At 35.7% G+C, this 17312-nt stretch overlaps 1 protein-coding gene across 1 annotated transcript in view; it reads right to left on the reverse strand.

The window, feature by feature from the left end:
* TLL1 (tolloid like 1) overlaps positions 1 to 17312 on the reverse strand; it is a 132278-nt gene that overhangs the window by 41822 nt on the left and 73144 nt on the right. Inside the window, exons 6-9 of the mRNA XM_027676769.1 lie at positions 12804 to 12982; positions 10846 to 10951; positions 7900 to 8024; positions 958 to 1073 (exon numbers count right to left, since the gene is read on the reverse strand). Coding sequence (XP_027532570.1) covers positions 958 to 1073; positions 7900 to 8024; positions 10846 to 10951; positions 12804 to 12982 — 526 coding nt within the window. The remainder of the gene's footprint in view (positions 1 to 957; positions 1074 to 7899; positions 8025 to 10845; positions 10952 to 12803; positions 12983 to 17312) is intronic.

Raw genomic sequence — 17312 nt, forward strand, 5'->3', positions numbered from 1 at the left:
ATATATATATATATATATATATATATATATATATATATATATAGTGGAAGACCACTGAAAAATTGACTGAAATATCTGGGGGCAAATGATAGGTTTCCACTTTGGAATTTTCAGTCTCATGTTAGATTCTATATTTGTTCTTTAGAGTCTATATTTTAGTCTATAGTATTTGACTGCTTAATATCAGCCACTGTTTCATGTAATGAAAGTTACACCTTTTTTTTCCTGCATAACTTGTCTCAGCTGAAACTTTTCATCATTCCCTTTATCCTAATTTATTTTGAAGCAGCCTGATATTTGAGCCAGTAATTTAAAACAAGATTCAGCTAGCACATTTTGAAAGTGTACACAAGAACAACAGCTTTTGCTTTCACTAGGACAGCACACTTCTCTCCCCAAGCCCATTCTTTTCCCCACTTTTTTTTCCTGTAAAACTGATCCCCAGAAAGTAGAACCATATGCACTAGAACCAATACCAGGGAACACCTACAATGACACTTTCTTTACTTCATGTTATTACTGTTTCATTTTAGAAACGTCTTATTTAACACACTAAGCTTCCTTAGTTATAGTCCAGCTATCAGCCCCACACAGCTCAACCAGTTTGCCTGAGCCCATGCTGGAAAAACAACCATTCAGTAGCCTGAACCACCTCTTCCATTTTACACCAAACCACAAACTGAACTAGGAGTCAGTTTTGAAGGGATTTCATCATGCAAACATATAGCAGATTGAAATCATATCTTCATCTCACAAGGACATCCATCCAATAGATGATGTGGCTATAATGCCACAGATGAAACTCAAGTCAATAGTACATAGTCGATGGTCCCGTTTTTTATGACATACCATTATTTTCAATTATTATTCATAATTTAAACTTAATGAAAAGCTAAAGAAATGTAATATTTTACTTTGAAAACAGTATCTGTGTTAACTAAAGAAATGTTAAAATACCTTCTCTCCTGGTGTCACAGAGATTCTCCATATGCAGTGTGTGTAGGAAGGATAACCATTTGGAAATCCAGGAGAAGAAAAATTGCCTGTAGATTCTTGCAGTGTTTCTCCACAGGCTGAAAGAAACAAATTACAGTAAAGAAAATAAAATATAATGTGCCTAACAGACAAAAAAGCATCTTTCCAATATCTACTTAGAATACATTTAATTCACTGCAGATGCAGAATGGAAAACAAACCAGTTAGTTTACAATTTATTCAAAGTAATGATTTTAAGCCAGTCTGACATTCATTCCATTTTACACAGGATATTTTTATTCCATGAACTATTTCACTTGTGTGTTGTCTGCTGATATAAACAAAATTACAGCGGTCTCAAAAATATCATTGCTGTCAATCAACAATGCTGTAACATTGTACCTATAACTACTTTGGTAATAAAAAAAAAGTTGGACATAGACATATCCTTTAGGAACTAAAACAAATGCTGGCACAGCATGATTGGCACCACACTGAAATTTTGTCAGTGGTTTCGTTTAATTTAGTACTTTACTCACATGAGAGACTGATCTGACCTAAACTCACTCATTTATGTTGGTATAGAAAACTAAATCCTATATTCAACAAAGTCTCTTACAGGAGTGATTTGTAGATACATGAGTATTAAAAGCAAAGCAAATATAAAGTCCTAAAATACCAAAGCGCTTTTATATTCTTTATTGTTGAAGCTTTTAGCACCCATCTCTCACCCATCAATCATGCTGCTAGTTGCTGTTGGACTGGTTAATAAAGTCTCTTCACACTAAAATATAACATCGGAAGGTCCTGCCATTCTCCACCATTAAAACAGATTTTGGTACAGTGTCACACCTCAGTCAGTCATCTTTTTTGACCTTAAGCAAATTGTTTCACCCACTAATTTTGCAGGTGTGATACAAGATATGAATTCAAGAATATTATCCCATGACTGACAGCATAACCAGATCTGCAGTGCTTTCAAATGACAGTGCTACCATTACCAGCAGGTGAACAACTGTGTCATCAAAATATCAATGAATTATAAATGATCTGGAAAATCTTTAAATAAAAGGGGACAAAGGAAGGGATTTTTTTATGACAAAGATAGACAACACAGCTGTAAAGGCTGTCTTATTAAAATGCATCTAAGATGTAATCTGACAACTACACTGTAATATCAGGCGTAAATTATATTCAAGGCATTAAAATGCTCTCTGATGCTCAAACGGTTATCATGATGAGGAAAGAAAGAGAAGACTGGCACAGGCCTCCAAAAATGTAATGACTAAACCCACCATTACTCTGTCCTTTAGGGATGAAATAGCAAAAAAAATATTCTTTTCCAGGCAGCCACAGCAAATGACATCTCTGAACAAAGCCTTTTCAGTAAAAAGGCTATATTTGTAATTAACTACAATTCATTTTTAACACAGTGATGAATGCAAACTTAAATAAATTGCAGAGCCCTGTACTGGGTTTCCCCAGTGCTAGTGAATTACGTCATAGCTTACAGTGCATACGTAGAGCACCTTGGAGAAAGCCATGAGTAAAATCATTGTCTCATAGAGGAGTAAAAGAAAGCCTCACCCCTTTTAGAGCCCTCTCTGTTCTTCCCCCCCCGTGCATGGCTTCATGAAGTCTGCATCAACATACTCTCACAAGGCATACAATCATATTTCAAGCTTTAGTACAATTTCTCTTTGCTCTGGCTTTATATATTTCACCAACACCACTAAGCAAGCCTTGAGCAGATGACACATTGAGCAATGGAGAATGCTGCTTGTCTGATCTTTTCTGCTCACATTGAAATTTTTTCAATTAACTGTAACTTCAATTCTTAAATATTGACCATGAAGTCATGCAATGCACACACCCAGGTAACGTGAAGTATGTAACCAAACAAAATGCTATGAAGTGTGTGAGACATCTATTCAAATGCAGTCCTGCAATTACTAAGACAGGAGGAAGACCTCTTACTTTATTGAAGTCTCTAAACTACCCTGTATAAAAGAGAAAACATGAATGAATTAAGCATAATCGCTTTACATGTTTCAGAATTTTTCTTTCTTATACAGAGTGCAGGATTGTTTTCTCCAGAATATTAGGAACACTCCATGCTCCATATACAGATGTATTTAACTTAGAACTATGGCTTTTAAGTTGCAAAAGGACTTATGGAACATTCTTTTCCCTCATGTGTTATAGAACAAAACTATTTAATACAATATTTTACCTTATATCCATATTAAATGCCTGGGAGGTCTCTATCAAATCAAAATTTTCAGAAATATGGCTAAATTTAACAGAAGCATAAGAAAAATTTTGAATACATAACTTCTACTGCGAATAAACACAATTAGAATTTATAAAATACATTCAAGCTTTATGTGTTCTGCCATATTTATTTTTTTATTTAAAATTTCTGATTACTCAAGGGAAGTATAACAAGAACAGCTTATACCAATCAACAGTTGAATTAATTATCTATGGGATCTGAGTTCCAGTCTGGCTTGCAGAGCTGCTGTAGACAGGGCAATATTTTTTAATTTCTTATTGAAAAGCACATTTCTCTGTAATTGGTCAATGGTAATTGAAACAGTTAAAATTCTATCACTAGAGAATAAAAAGGTTTTCTTTGTATCTGGACTGTAGCAATTGTAGTATTCATTAAGCTTATAAAATGGAATATTATAAACTTTTTACTGTAACAGTCCACTAGTAATAAAATCCACTCTAGGAAAGAAATGTGGAAGGAAAATGAGTGGTAAGGGCCACTTATTTAAATTTCCTAAAAACTAATCTTAGTATATTTCACATCAGAAGATATCAATTACAACTTCAATCTTATACAGCTCTGCTTTATAAAGCATTTGTACATTTTTATTCCTTTGTTAATCATCACCATTGCCAATCCTTTCTCTGATGCTTTTTCCCCCCTTTCAGATGTCATGCCTTATATCCATTTTATTAGGCTAGACCACTTGCATAAATGCCACTTGAATTCTTCCCACACACAGACTAACCTAAAAAGCTGATCTTCTCTCTATTTTACAGCTTGAGAAAGTTAGATTTCTGATAAGAGTTTCTGTGGTAAGGAAAGTATTTTTACTTCTCCTTGTAAAGACTGCAGGCAGCAGGTAGATTACATGCTTAAACAAAGTAATTTGCACCAGTGAAGTCTGCAGCAGTGTTTAATTACACAGCCTGTGTATAACATCTCTCTGGGCTGGCCTACACACACAATCAAGTTCCATCACGGATTACAGTGAAATCTGTAAATGACGAAGCCCAGATCCTCCAGGACATTTGGGGAACCAATTCTGATTCCTCTGTACATAACGCTAGCAAATACATACTCTCATATATGGCCAATTAAACTTACCTTTTTCCAAAGAGAAATAAGATCTTCAACACTTTCTACTTAGACACAAGTCTGTACAACTATACATATATGGCATATAAAGCTTCCACAGAGCCCTAAAAATATCTACTGCTGATTGTGTACTTGTTAAATCAAAAACTTAAATCAGTTTACTACAACTCAGTGTCTTACTACTGACTTGATTCCCTTTAAAGTCATAGGGAAATGGTCTTAACCTAAAAACCTTAATCTTCCTTATACAGCAAATAAAAGCTGACTTTTGAAAGTCGAGAGAGCTGGTAGCAAGTTAAGACTGAGGAACAGTGAGAACAGCACAAAAAAAGAGACAAGTTAGGTATCCTTCATCTGCTTTCTTCTGCACACACTGTCAGAGACCCAGGCAATTTGTAAATTTGCTGAACTTCATCCATCCACCTTCTCTTCCTCTAAAGAGCCTTCTCCCACCAATGTCAGACTTCTTTTCCATATGTTACTCAGTCCCACTCTACTCACTTTTTGTCCTCTTTTTCTGCATAAGAGTATCCTTGTCCATCATTTGCCTTTCTTATTCTCCTGCTCCTATAAAACTACATATGAATTTTAAATCAACTACAATTTCTATATAAATCTATAAAGGCAGACCTGTGTTGAAATTTTCGTAGCTACACCAGAAGAAACACATTCTTTCACTCCATTAGACTCCACTGTAATACATCCAGCCTTGAAATCCAAGTTCTGTCCTCCAATGCCAAGACACTCAAAATTCAAAATAAGATTTTTAGAGGAATGACTCTCAAATTACTTGCTTTTTTTCTCCTTATTATTCCATTGTGTAACAATATAATTTGGTATGAAAATGTAACAGATCCCTATTAGAAACTATGCCTTCCTTTGACAAAAATCCTAAGAAAAAGGTAAAAACAAACCGAAATATCTGTTCCTAGTTTTTTGAGTCCTGGCACTAATCTGCTAAAAGGCCAGTTATCAAATCTCATGCCTTGGCTTCCCCAATCTCAAAACTTCTTGGTCACTAAACCCTTTCCTGAATAATGATCCTGAATATCTTGACTAGTTAAAAGACCCTGGAAGGCTCAGGTGCCTCACTGCTGTGAGGATCATTTCTATTTACCAGTAGCCCTGAGCTCAACTTCATATTCGTGGGCCCTAGAAAACGCCTTGGACCAGAAACTATTTGCAGGAATAATTAGAACTCCAAACAAAACATGCACAATACCACAAAATCCTTTATCATAGAAGTGTGCATCTCTGAAAAATACTGATTAAGTTATCCTTTTCTGTATTTTCATTGCATTACATTTAAAGCAACACAAATGAACACATTAAACAATGCAGATATTATTAATGAATGATTATTATCTTTTGTCTGAAAAAGGAAATAAAACATACCTCCAAAAGCAACACAGTGTCAGGGATTTTATTGCTATATACTACAATGATCACATGATTTTTTACATAAAATCAAAAGCTTTATGTCTGTCTGAATTTTTAGTCTCAGTATTTGCTGGAAAATTTATTAGAATACAAGTACTATGCAACTTTCATAGACTTGCTTTCTCTATTAGATGTTTAAGTTTGTGTTATTCAGCTACGCAGTTTCTATTAAAAATATTAACTGAAAAGGTAGCATTTTAAATAGTATGCTATTTAACATTTGTAGAAAAACCTTCTGCCTTTTTTTCTCTCTTAAAACTCACTTTCTTATATGGCATGGCTCATCTAACTAAGGATGGAAAACCAATGTCTTTTATCCCAAAGTTTGCCGAAGCTAAGTGCCAGAAAAGGAGCACGATCCTTCACCCATCATTCATTTTTATTATCCATTTGACCCGTGTTCACTGGTGCTGCAAAAAATAGCTTTCTTTTAAAGTGCACGCTGCTGCTGCACAACCGTGGTTTTACAATACTGTGAAACTAACTTTCAACAAGACTTTCAAGACATTGAAAAATAACTCATCAGTACATGTTTTCATTACATTACAAAAGCATATTTTTTCTGAAGAACCATTTGAGCATTAGCTCAGAAAGCACATTGCATCTTTTACAGTTGACTGAAAGTCCATGTTAGAGTATTATATACATACTAAACAGCCAAGGCTGCAGTAACTTTTTTTTTCTTTCTTAAGTCAATATGATCGTAAGATACTAGGTACTCTCACAATGGTTTTACTTCTATAGACTACTTTTTTCTCAAAAATTTTTCTTTTATCAAAATATATATGTATTCTCTGTTTATGAAATTGTCGCTCTCTGTATACTTTCATTAGAAATAACACTGCCAAGAGTGTCATTATTATTAAAACACTCTCTGTACCAAAAGGAAAGAGCAAAAATTGTTCCCAAAGGAGCAGTTGTTGAAGACAATATATTAGAATGGTTTCTCCTCTAGTGGGCCCAGAAGTTCTGTGCATGTTCTCAGTATATAGAAGACTATGGTTCAGCATACTTACAGCACAAAGGCGTATTTCAGCTGTAAAGTGTACATCAAATGCACATCAGAATCAGAATCCCCAGATCTTCAGTAGATTCCACTGCTGCTGATACAAATTTACTTTACTTTAGTTCTGATCCCTTTCTTTAGTCCTTCTGTATTGATCAGTCGGTTAAAAGTAGCCTTATATCTAACTCAAAACTGTTACTGAGAGTTCATTAATTCCGATGAGGAGCAGTAGAGCTGTAAAACCTATGCGGCACAGAGCTGGTATGTCTAGCCTCTCACAAGGATCTTGCTGGCAAATTCTGGCTGAGACGTGGTACTTTTGAACTTCTTTGGTTGATACCAGCGTTTAACAGTGGTATCAGCCATAACTAGAGAAAGGAAATTAAAACCATTTGCTTTGAGATTTCCATCACTCTGGCAGCACTTAGTGAAGAATAAGGACTAGAGAACAACATGAATCCAAGGTTGATTCTGGGTTACTCCAGGCTTGCTGCTGATGTCTCTGAGACAGACAGCAACCCTACCATAACAGTATTTTGAGATAAAAAATTAATATGCATTAAAATTATAGGATGCTAGAATTAGGCAGAAGATAATAAAATAACTAAATGTATCTGTTAAAACTGTAGAAATTTTGTACTAAGATCTAACCAGTTCATTCATAAAAGAGTTTACAACTTACTTGTCCTAGTTTGCTATTTGTCAAATTTAAAAAAAAATATAAAGGGTTTGATTGCAATAATTCATTTTGCTCCTCTGCACTCTACTTAAATTCAAATAAAGGACTCCAGTCAGTATACAAACCAGAAGTGATATTAAACATATCTCCTTTTTTTTTTCCTAGTTATTGAACAGCTAAGGAAAACTGATTGAAGTATCATGGAATAAAGTGTTGTTTCATACAGCTTGTCTGTCCTTAGGTGCTTTCAAGTCAAGAAACCTTATCTATAAGATTTCTTTATGACTTGATTCTTGATCAGCCTACATCCATTGCCAAAACGGAAACAGACTACTGAGCAGCTGACTCAAAAAATTTATCATTCCCCTTGAACAACAAGTCAAACAGTTGCTAGTATGTGGTTTTTGTTTGTTTGTGGTGCAATACCTGGACATCTATACAGCTTTCTTGCCTGTGCAATATCTCCTTTACTTAGACGAGTACGCTGGCCAATGGCAGGTCGTATACCATTGTCATCACGGGAAGGGAGAATGGTATCCAGAAACATGCCCCTAAAAAAAATAAAAATAAAAATAGACCCCAAAACCCCCTATCAGGTTTCTGTCATAAAACTGTGTTTCATGAATGTATAATGCTGCTTTAAATCTAGTTTTTACATTTGGCATAAGTAGGAAGGTAAAATGCAGAACTTTAAATACAGAAAACGTGTCATAAAATTCTTCAGGTTGGAGAACTTTCTGCAAAGTTACCAAAAAAGAATATTCTTTCAGCACATCAATTAACATATCAGCTTTTATGTTTCTGCTAGACAAGAGGAGGAAAATCTCTTACTACTATTAAAACTACACAGGCAAAAGACACTGCTGTTTAGTTCTTGCTATACTGAATAAAATAATTATAAAATTACATAAAGATACATAAATTAGTCTCTATCACAAAATGCTTAATCACAAAGTTCCTATTTCCAACAAAGTTTTTATGGGAAGTCTTAAAGTCTAACTTACATATGTAAGAGCAGGTAAAGTCAGGCACACTTGCAATCATTCTTCTGCCTAGTGTTATAACAGATCTAACTCTAGCTGCTGTTGCTGCTTTTGAAACAGAAATGCTTATTCACCAACCTCTATCTGCTTTACAATAAAATATATCAGCTTACCATATGTGATTTTAATAACATTAACCCTAAATGACAAGGCATTATAAAGAAGCACACTTGTTAAAAATGTGCAGTTTTATTCAGAATTTCCCAGTTTTTAAACATGATCTGAAATATTTTGGTAGTTAAAATAAATTTTAGAAGAGTAAGGGATAAAACTGCATTCTGTTATCATGCTACAGAATTTGAAAAGCCCTCAAATCCCATACAATAGAATTTAATAGAAGAATATGTTTCTATGTTCTCTTATTCTTTAATTCTTTTATACTCTCTTTTATACTTGTAGGACTTCTATTGAAAAGTAAAACTTGTACTTTTAGACATAAAATAAGTCCAAAAATGAGTGAACAGTAAGGACCTTTGTAGTTAAGAATACCATTTATAAATACATACATATTTTTAAATTATAGTAAATGAAGCATTTTGAGTATTGCAGACACATACTACTCTCTTTATCCAGTCAGATTTTGTGTGACATCACTAGAAATTTTGCAAAGAAAAAATCATCTCAGGATGTTACCCTAATCAGTGAAATAAACTATTTAAGGCATTAATCAGTTTCTAGAAATAAGGCACATTAGAAAGTGTTTGCATCTATAAATTATGATTTTTTTTTCACTAAATTTCAGTACAACCTGAAACTGATGTTCTTCATACTTTGTAAAACTGTGAAAACAATCCTCTCTTAAATGCCTTAGCATTTGAATAAGGTAACAGTACATAAACAAAATCATTGTGTACTTTATGATGTTTTGTGATTTCTACCACTTATCCATGTGAGCAATGCCTAACAAACAGCTGGCAATATGCCACACTGTGCATGACTCATGCTTCAAAGATGAATTAGTATAAATCAATATCTGACCTCAAGGGTTTGCTGGCTGCTTTTAAAAAGTATGAAGTAACAACCTCTTGTACCTTGGGGAAGGATATGCCTACTCATGGCACTATCAGTTTTTGCCAGCTTGAAAAGTGGTGAGATTAGGGCCAACAAATCAAAGTACCTTGATGTTTTCATTGCCCGAGGACTCTGGGGAGTTCCATCTTGTTAAATTACTCTATTTTATATAGGTTCTTCTAATCTATTCCTTAAGGTAATGGTATGTGTAACTGGATTAAGCAATGTGGCTAATATTTACCTCATATGGCTCATCCCCATGCTCTTCCAAGGGGTGAATTATGTGTATGCTGAGTAATACAGCCTTTTGTTGGATTTTTTTTTTCAATATGATTTATACTAAGGAGAACAAGCCTAACAAATTTGCAAAGACTTGGGAGTTTTCTGGCAGTCTTCAGTTTATTTCAGTGTCAAGAATGTCTAGTATTTTTTGCCTTAAAATGCATGAATTGAAAAAATAAAAAAAACCCACCTAGTACGTAACTTTTCACACTAGCATTTTTGTTGTGTGTTATTGTAGGTTTCTTTTAATTTTATGTTAATCTGATATTTTTAGAGAATAATTAACTGAGCTGTAACTGGTATGAAATATCATAAGAGACTGGGTGAAAGACTTCCTCACTTATTCTCGAGTAGGGCTGCCTATGGGAACAGTTCGTTGTACAGCTCCCCAGAACCCTACAGCATTTCAGGGAGAGCCCCACGAGTTACTGTGGAGTTGAGAACAGATCAGCCTGGAACAGGACAAAGCAAAACAAGCAGAACTCTTAATTGAAAGGTTTTGATGACAGTAACAATATGTACAAACAACAGAAAAGAGGCTGCAGCCTTTGTTAGAAATGGTGGACTGCAGTCCTTGTTGTGGCTTGTGTGGTAGATGTCTGAATACCACAATGTATTCTAACTGCATAATCCATAGTTATGAAACAATATGCATCAAAGAAAATGTCTCTTTTTGAGAACAGATCATGTTACTATGAACATTCCTAACCATGTCACTCACTTGATCTTTCTAAATTTGTGGACGCAGAAAGAAAGTGAGTATTATGTAAAGTGATGTTTTCAGATTATCTTGTCTGAAAATCTAAAGAACTGAAGCAGGATGAATAGGCAGCTTTGAAACTGAACAAAAAAGTGTTTTAAAAAATAATTAAATTATTTTGACTTAAAATAAACAAGCTGTCCTTTGTCTGCTGTAGGAATACTATATCGCAAGGGACCTTTTAAGCGATTTCAAAATACTTCAGAAAGGATAGTTCTTAGCATTCACAGAGAGGAATAGAATTAAAAGTCAAAAGGTATAACCTGAGACTCCAACCTTGAGAAGGTGTTCCTGGCATAGTGCATAATGCTGTCAAAGTCATATGGTTCCCCAAGGGAGTTCACCTCTCCAGGCTCCATCTTCAAAAAGTTATATTCCTGACCTACAAATGATTGATAATTGGAGATTCTTTAATATCTTCTGTAAAGATAAAAAACAAACAGGAAAAGAAAAACAACAAACACCCTAACCTAATTACTCACTGATATTCATAAACATTTGACATTTGGGAGTAACTGTGTGACTTTATTATGCCCTCTTCATCGAGAGGGCAGACGTCTTCTGAAATACACATCAAATTGCTATATTTGGCATTTAGAAAGACTAATCTCATTCAACCAGCATATAAAGGTCCCACACACCGTTTTGCGCTTCATGTAGAATCTATACAAAATGCTGGTTTGATTCTTAATTCCCAAATAAAATTGTTTTGACAGCAAAGACTCCAGAAGAACCCTCCTCACTGTAGACTCATTAGACTGGATACTAAGGGTCTAATTAGATACTAAATCCAGTACTAAACTACTGAATACTGGAGACTGCTTCAGCAAAGGCTACTCTCTGAGCCTCCATATAATACAGACAATACACAAAGTCAAATTTTTGAGAGCCAGCTGTTGTAATTTAACAAAAGCAGAAGAGGAACAAAAGAATTATACTGAGTTCACAATTACAGAGCATAAGTTCTTTGTCTTCATCAGTGTATTAGAGATACAAAGCATCTCTAATTCCAGTTCATATTCCCATTGGAGTCTTGCAAAAACAAACTGGAGTGACATTAATATCATTAACCAATATATTTTGCATAATATAAAAAAACCCAACTGTCCCGATGGTCATGACTTCCTGATCCCATTTAGTGATCCTCGAGCTCAAGCAACACCACAAGAAGTGATTTCAGTCAGAAACTAGAGAGACAACTGAAAGGGAGAGCAGGAGGCTGAGGACGGCACTCCAGCTGATTTTCACTATCACAGAAAAAGAAAAGGGGAAGAGCACTTATGGCATCTACACAAGTCAACGACACAGAGAGAACAGAAAGAAGGCTCAAATGTGCATGCCCTTTCAGGACTTCAGAGATTTATGGGAGTGTGTATCAGCTTACAGTTTTCTTTGAAGTCCTAGATGAAGTGGCATCTCAAATTAATTCATATATTCCATTACATCACAAATCTATTTTGTTTTAAAATATTTTCTATAGGAACAGACAAATACTCCAAGCTATAATTGTACAATTTCTGATTTCACTCCTTTTTGAGTAGAGAATTCCTGTAAGTCAAAATCAGTGTTTCTCAGAAACCATACACATTTATGAACATTGCAAATAAAACATGCCTAATTCCCTCTCATTTTGCCTACCCGACACAAGTGAGGGTACAACAAGCAGAGTGACAGAGATGACAGCCACAGTTTAAAATTCTCAGGTTCCTCAGATGCTTTGTCTCAACAACACCAAGGTCACTGACTAAAGCTGCAAGCTTTAGAGACTGAGGTGAGTAATGTGTGAACTGCAGGAACTGTGCCTATCTGTCACAGACTCAAAGTCCTTACATCCCAAATCTAACCCTCTTGGGCAGCTAAAAGTTACATATTTTTACTTATCACTCTGCAAACACTACACAAGAAATGCCCTTTCTCAAGCACAGAAACATGACTTTTAAAGGGCCTTAAGAACAGTGATTTCCTTCGAAGTTTTTGAGCATGATTATTAATTTGCTCCTTCTAGTCTTCTATTTAACAGCTTGCTACTTGGCCAGACCTTTGGAAAATATTATATTTTAACTGTAGTATTTTATTTGTGAATCAACTTGAGATCAGACAAGCTAAGAGGAATAGAGGCAAAAAGGCTCATTTCTATTCAGCATTCAGTTTTAACAGAGTTGAGCAGATTAAGGAAACACCAAAAAATAAGCAGACAATTTTCTTTTTCCAAAATGCTTATCAGAATATCTCACCAGGCTGGATGTTTTCTCTAATGATGGTAACATGGTCATCACGGTCTGGTCGTGTATGTTCATGCCAAAAACCTATCACATGACCCAATTCATGGACAACTATGCCAAATTTATCACAGTTCTTGCCAATAGATATAGCCTGAGGACCATTTCCCCTTCGACCCACATAAGAACAGCACCTGTAATTAAAACACAAAGAAAGACAAATGTTTTCATACATATCTCTACAAACCACATAGCAAATTCAGTTAAAACTTCAGAAAATACCATATAAAGATTCAGCAGAATAACGCGCAATGCAATTTTAGCAGTCTCACAAATCCAGACCTTGTTCAAGAACAACTTATTATTCAAAATACCTAATAAGGGACACATGAATGGGGTTTTTTATTATTATTCAAGGTATTCTTAAAAGATGCTAGCTATGATCAACAGAATAGTCACTGTTCTGACAGCCTGTTACAGAATGATACAGGAACTTCTTTTCTTCTAAAGAATCAATAAAAATAAAATTGACTGCAAGTACTATCTCACCCATTCATCATCACTGCTTTCTTGCACCAGCACACTGAAGAGGCATGCAGAAGGAAGCAGAAAGAATAAGGAAAGGCAAGCTTTCTTCTGTGCCTTACTTCTGCTTTGTACCTTAACAGCACTTACTAGTCTCTCGGTCACTCAGTTCTGATAAGTTTGCTTTATTTTTATCTGAAACATCACCATACTTCATGATATCCACCTATAAAAGGTGCAGAAACAATGCAAGTAAAATAATATGAGTCCTTAAAAGACTCACTTAGAATGAAGTTGAAAATACAGAAGGAAGATATCCTGAGTGCGATGCAGAATCTTGTGATGCCACTGTGCAATCCCTTTTATTTTTTGTTTCTTTGGCTATGGGTAATATACAATATCATTTGCAATAGCAGGATATTAGGAGGTTGAATACTCTGGATATCTGTGAACTGTTTTCTTACACTCCTGTTTTCTTTCTCACACTCCTGTTTTTTGTAATAGGATCCTCAGTCACAGAAAGTTACATTTTCACAAGAAAAAACCAACGTAACCCAAAAAAACCCAAAAACCTACTTTGCAACTGCTCTCCTGTTTGATTCCTGTTCCACTGCACTTCCATGATAAAATTTCCAATGTAAACTTATGGAACAGAGATGCCCTTTTAAGCATTCATACCGTCAGCATTTTTCTGAGATACCTCCTTTTTCCTTAGAAAAAGAGGTCTGCTGACTATGGTAGCAAAAGGAAAGAAAGGAGAATAAAGAAAATCCTATGAAATGGAACACAATTTCAGGTTTCATAAGCTTATTCTCTGGCACCTCTGAAGATCTTAAATATTTCAAGCAAGCAAAGCACTATATTACCAAATACAAGCCTGATTTCCCCTCTCTGCTCTGTGAATTCTGCAGTCTTTCAGGTGGAATGGAATTGTATTGACCAGAGCACCTCCACTCTTTCCCTTCTCCTGCTTTCTATGAAAACATGCTTCTGATGCAACATTTACATGGCAGTACATATTTGGTCCTTGAGGAGGTCAATGCTAGTGTGGAGAATGATCCTATTCTTCAGGATAGGATGCCTCCTTGGGCAATAAAGGAAGAGCAGCTGCAGAAGCAATACTGATAGCAGATTAAATTCTACAGGCAACATTTGCTTGTTCCCTCTTTTCAGGTTTTGTGGTGGCAAATAGAGTTTTCATTTTGGTTAGCTGGCTGGTTAGTCTGTCTTGGTTAGTCTTCTTCATTGAATTTTGTCAATGTCTAATAAAATTTTAAAATATAGGTATTGGAGAAGTAGAACCACAGCATTTTAGCTTACAATATCTGTTCTTAGTAAGCATATACTGTTTTTGCAGTAATAGTTAAAACCAAGGATATATATACCAAAAAAATTATTATCTTAAAATTAAAAATGCCACACAAGTTACTTTATAAAGGAAAATATTACTACAACAGTTTAGCAGAGTTGCTAGAGGAAATTACTGTTGGGAAAAATTATTGTTCACATGACAATCATTCTTTGCTATCTCAACTGCTTCTCAAGCACTCCTACCCTCAATATGAGCTAACTCTTTTCTTTCTGCTTTAGATAGTTCCAAGGATAGGCATGAAACAACTTTTTAGGTCGAAGCTCTCAATTATGCTCAGTACTTCAGCTAGAGTTATGCAATACCATGTTTAATTTATTTCTTAAAGTATCTTCCCTTAATAGCTCATTTCAAGGTAAATAAAAACAATGGCAATTTAGACTCCCTGCTATAATTCTGTGCCATCATCAATGTTGCAGTCTTAGACTACTCTTCCACATCACAGTAAAAGGAAATAAAGAACACTTGTGTATTGCTCTGTGTATTTCCCTCACTGAATATAAACAGTATTAACACAAAATTAATAATTACAATATTATATAGAAATATTATTATAATATTATTATAATAGCAATGGGAAAACTACCTTGAGATGTGCCGTAAAAATACAGCATAGGTGATAAAAAAAGTTAAAATAAAAATTTAGAGCAGCTAAACCATTTCGTCTCATGATTGCACAGTGAGTTTCACCTTTGCACCTGACACGGTTTTGCTTTAACATATTTTTCAGACTGTATACCTGCAGAATATATATTACAGTTATGGGTGAATATGTAAACATAATCAAAGTACTATGAATATTTTTACTATCATTTTTACACAGGTTTTTATCTTTCACTAGTCACTCAACTATTTGAATATGCTTCTCTTGTACAATAAGGATATTACCACAGTTCATATACCCTTTCATTCACTCATACTGACCCTGGAGAGAAATGTGTCTGCATTCTTAAGAAGCTTTTGGATCTTTTTTTTTTGTTTTGTTGGGGTTTTTTCAAATCTCCTACACCATGTTATTTACTGTCCCATCAAATTAGAGAGAGAATGCTGAAGTACACACTGTACTTTGAGCCAAAGGTTGTAGAACTTACAGTAACTCCTCATTCTCAGAAAAGTTCATTAATTCAAAAAGCCTTTGAAGACCTTCTATCCCCAGTATAGAATTTCCAATTTGCTGCTATAGGTCTGAGACTTCATATCTTGTAGAAAACTCTGTTCCTTATCTTTCTTTCACAGAATCGCAGAATGTGCTGAGTCGGAAGGGATCCACAAGGATCATGAAGTCCAGCATTTAATCCTGCACAGGACCATCCCCAAGAGTCACACCATGTTCCTGAGTGGATCATCAAAATGCTTCTTGAACTCTGTCAGGCTTGGATCACTTCCCTGGGGAGCCTGTTCTAGTGCCCAACCACCCTCTGGGTGAAGAACCTCTTTCTAATACCCAACCTGAACTTCCCTGATGCAACTTCAGGCCATTCCCTTGGGTCACTGCAGAGATCAATGGAAGTTGTAGACTGCAGTTAGGTCTCCCCTCAGTCTCCTCCAGGCTGAACAGACCAAGTGACCTCAGCCGCTTCTCATATGGCTTCCCCTCAAGGCCCTTCACCTTCCTTGTGGCCCTCCTTTGGACACCCTCTATAGCTTAATGTCTTTTTATATTGCAGTGACCACACAATACTCACACAATATTCAACACTTTGAAGTAAGGACTAAGATGTGGCATTTGCCTTGGCAGTCTACAAGTCATGGTAGAAAACTCAAGAATCAATCAGATAAAGTAATTGGCATTCTGTGAAAGTGTGTCACCATCACCATATTAGGTGAATTTAATGGGTTAGGACTTTCTACTTATGCCAAGGTCATCAGTATGGTAATTATGCTATACCTACCTTAACATGTACAGAGATAAAATGCACTGCAATGCCTAAGGGTTGTTTTAAAAATAGAAATGCATAAAACGTATGCAATCTGTGAAAAGTCACATTACAGACTACTAAATATGGATAAAAATTCACTGATTCTTGCATGATTAGGGTTGGAAGGGACCTCTTAAGGTCTCCACTTCATCTTTCTGCTCAAAGCAGGATCAGATATGAAGTCAGACCAGGGTTGCTGAAGTCTTTATCTAGTCGGGTCTTGAAAACCCCCAATGATGGAGACAGCGCAACCCCTCTGAACAACCTGCTCTGATACTTGGCTGTCTATGCTGTAAAATATTTTCTACTTATACCCATTCTGATTCTCTCTTTCTTCAACTTATGTCGGTTGCCTTGTGTTCTCCAATCAAGGACCACCATGAAGAGCCTGGCTCCCCCTTCCTTTTGCCCTCCCTGTAGGAACTAGGGGCTACTGCTGGGTCCCCCTGAAGCCACATCTTCTCCAACTAAGCAAACGCTGGAACTTCAGCCTTTCTTCATAGGGCAAGTGCTCCAAGATGCTGGGCATCTTGGCAGCCCTGTGCTTAAGTCCTTCCAGGTTATTATTATCTTTCTTGTACTGGGGGGCCATAACTGGATGCAGGGTCAGTCTGTAATCTAGCAAGCAGTGAGTAAAGGTGGATGATCCCTTCCCTTGAGTCACCAGCTATGCTTCTGTTCACACAGTCCTGGATGCTTTTGGTTGCCTTT

Source organism: Neopelma chrysocephalum, unplaced genomic scaffold, assembly GCF_003984885.1.
Source record: "Neopelma chrysocephalum unplaced genomic scaffold, ASM398488v2 Primary Assembly neopelma1_42, whole genome shotgun sequence".
NCBI lineage: Eukaryota > Metazoa > Chordata > Aves > Passeriformes > Pipridae > Neopelma > Neopelma chrysocephalum.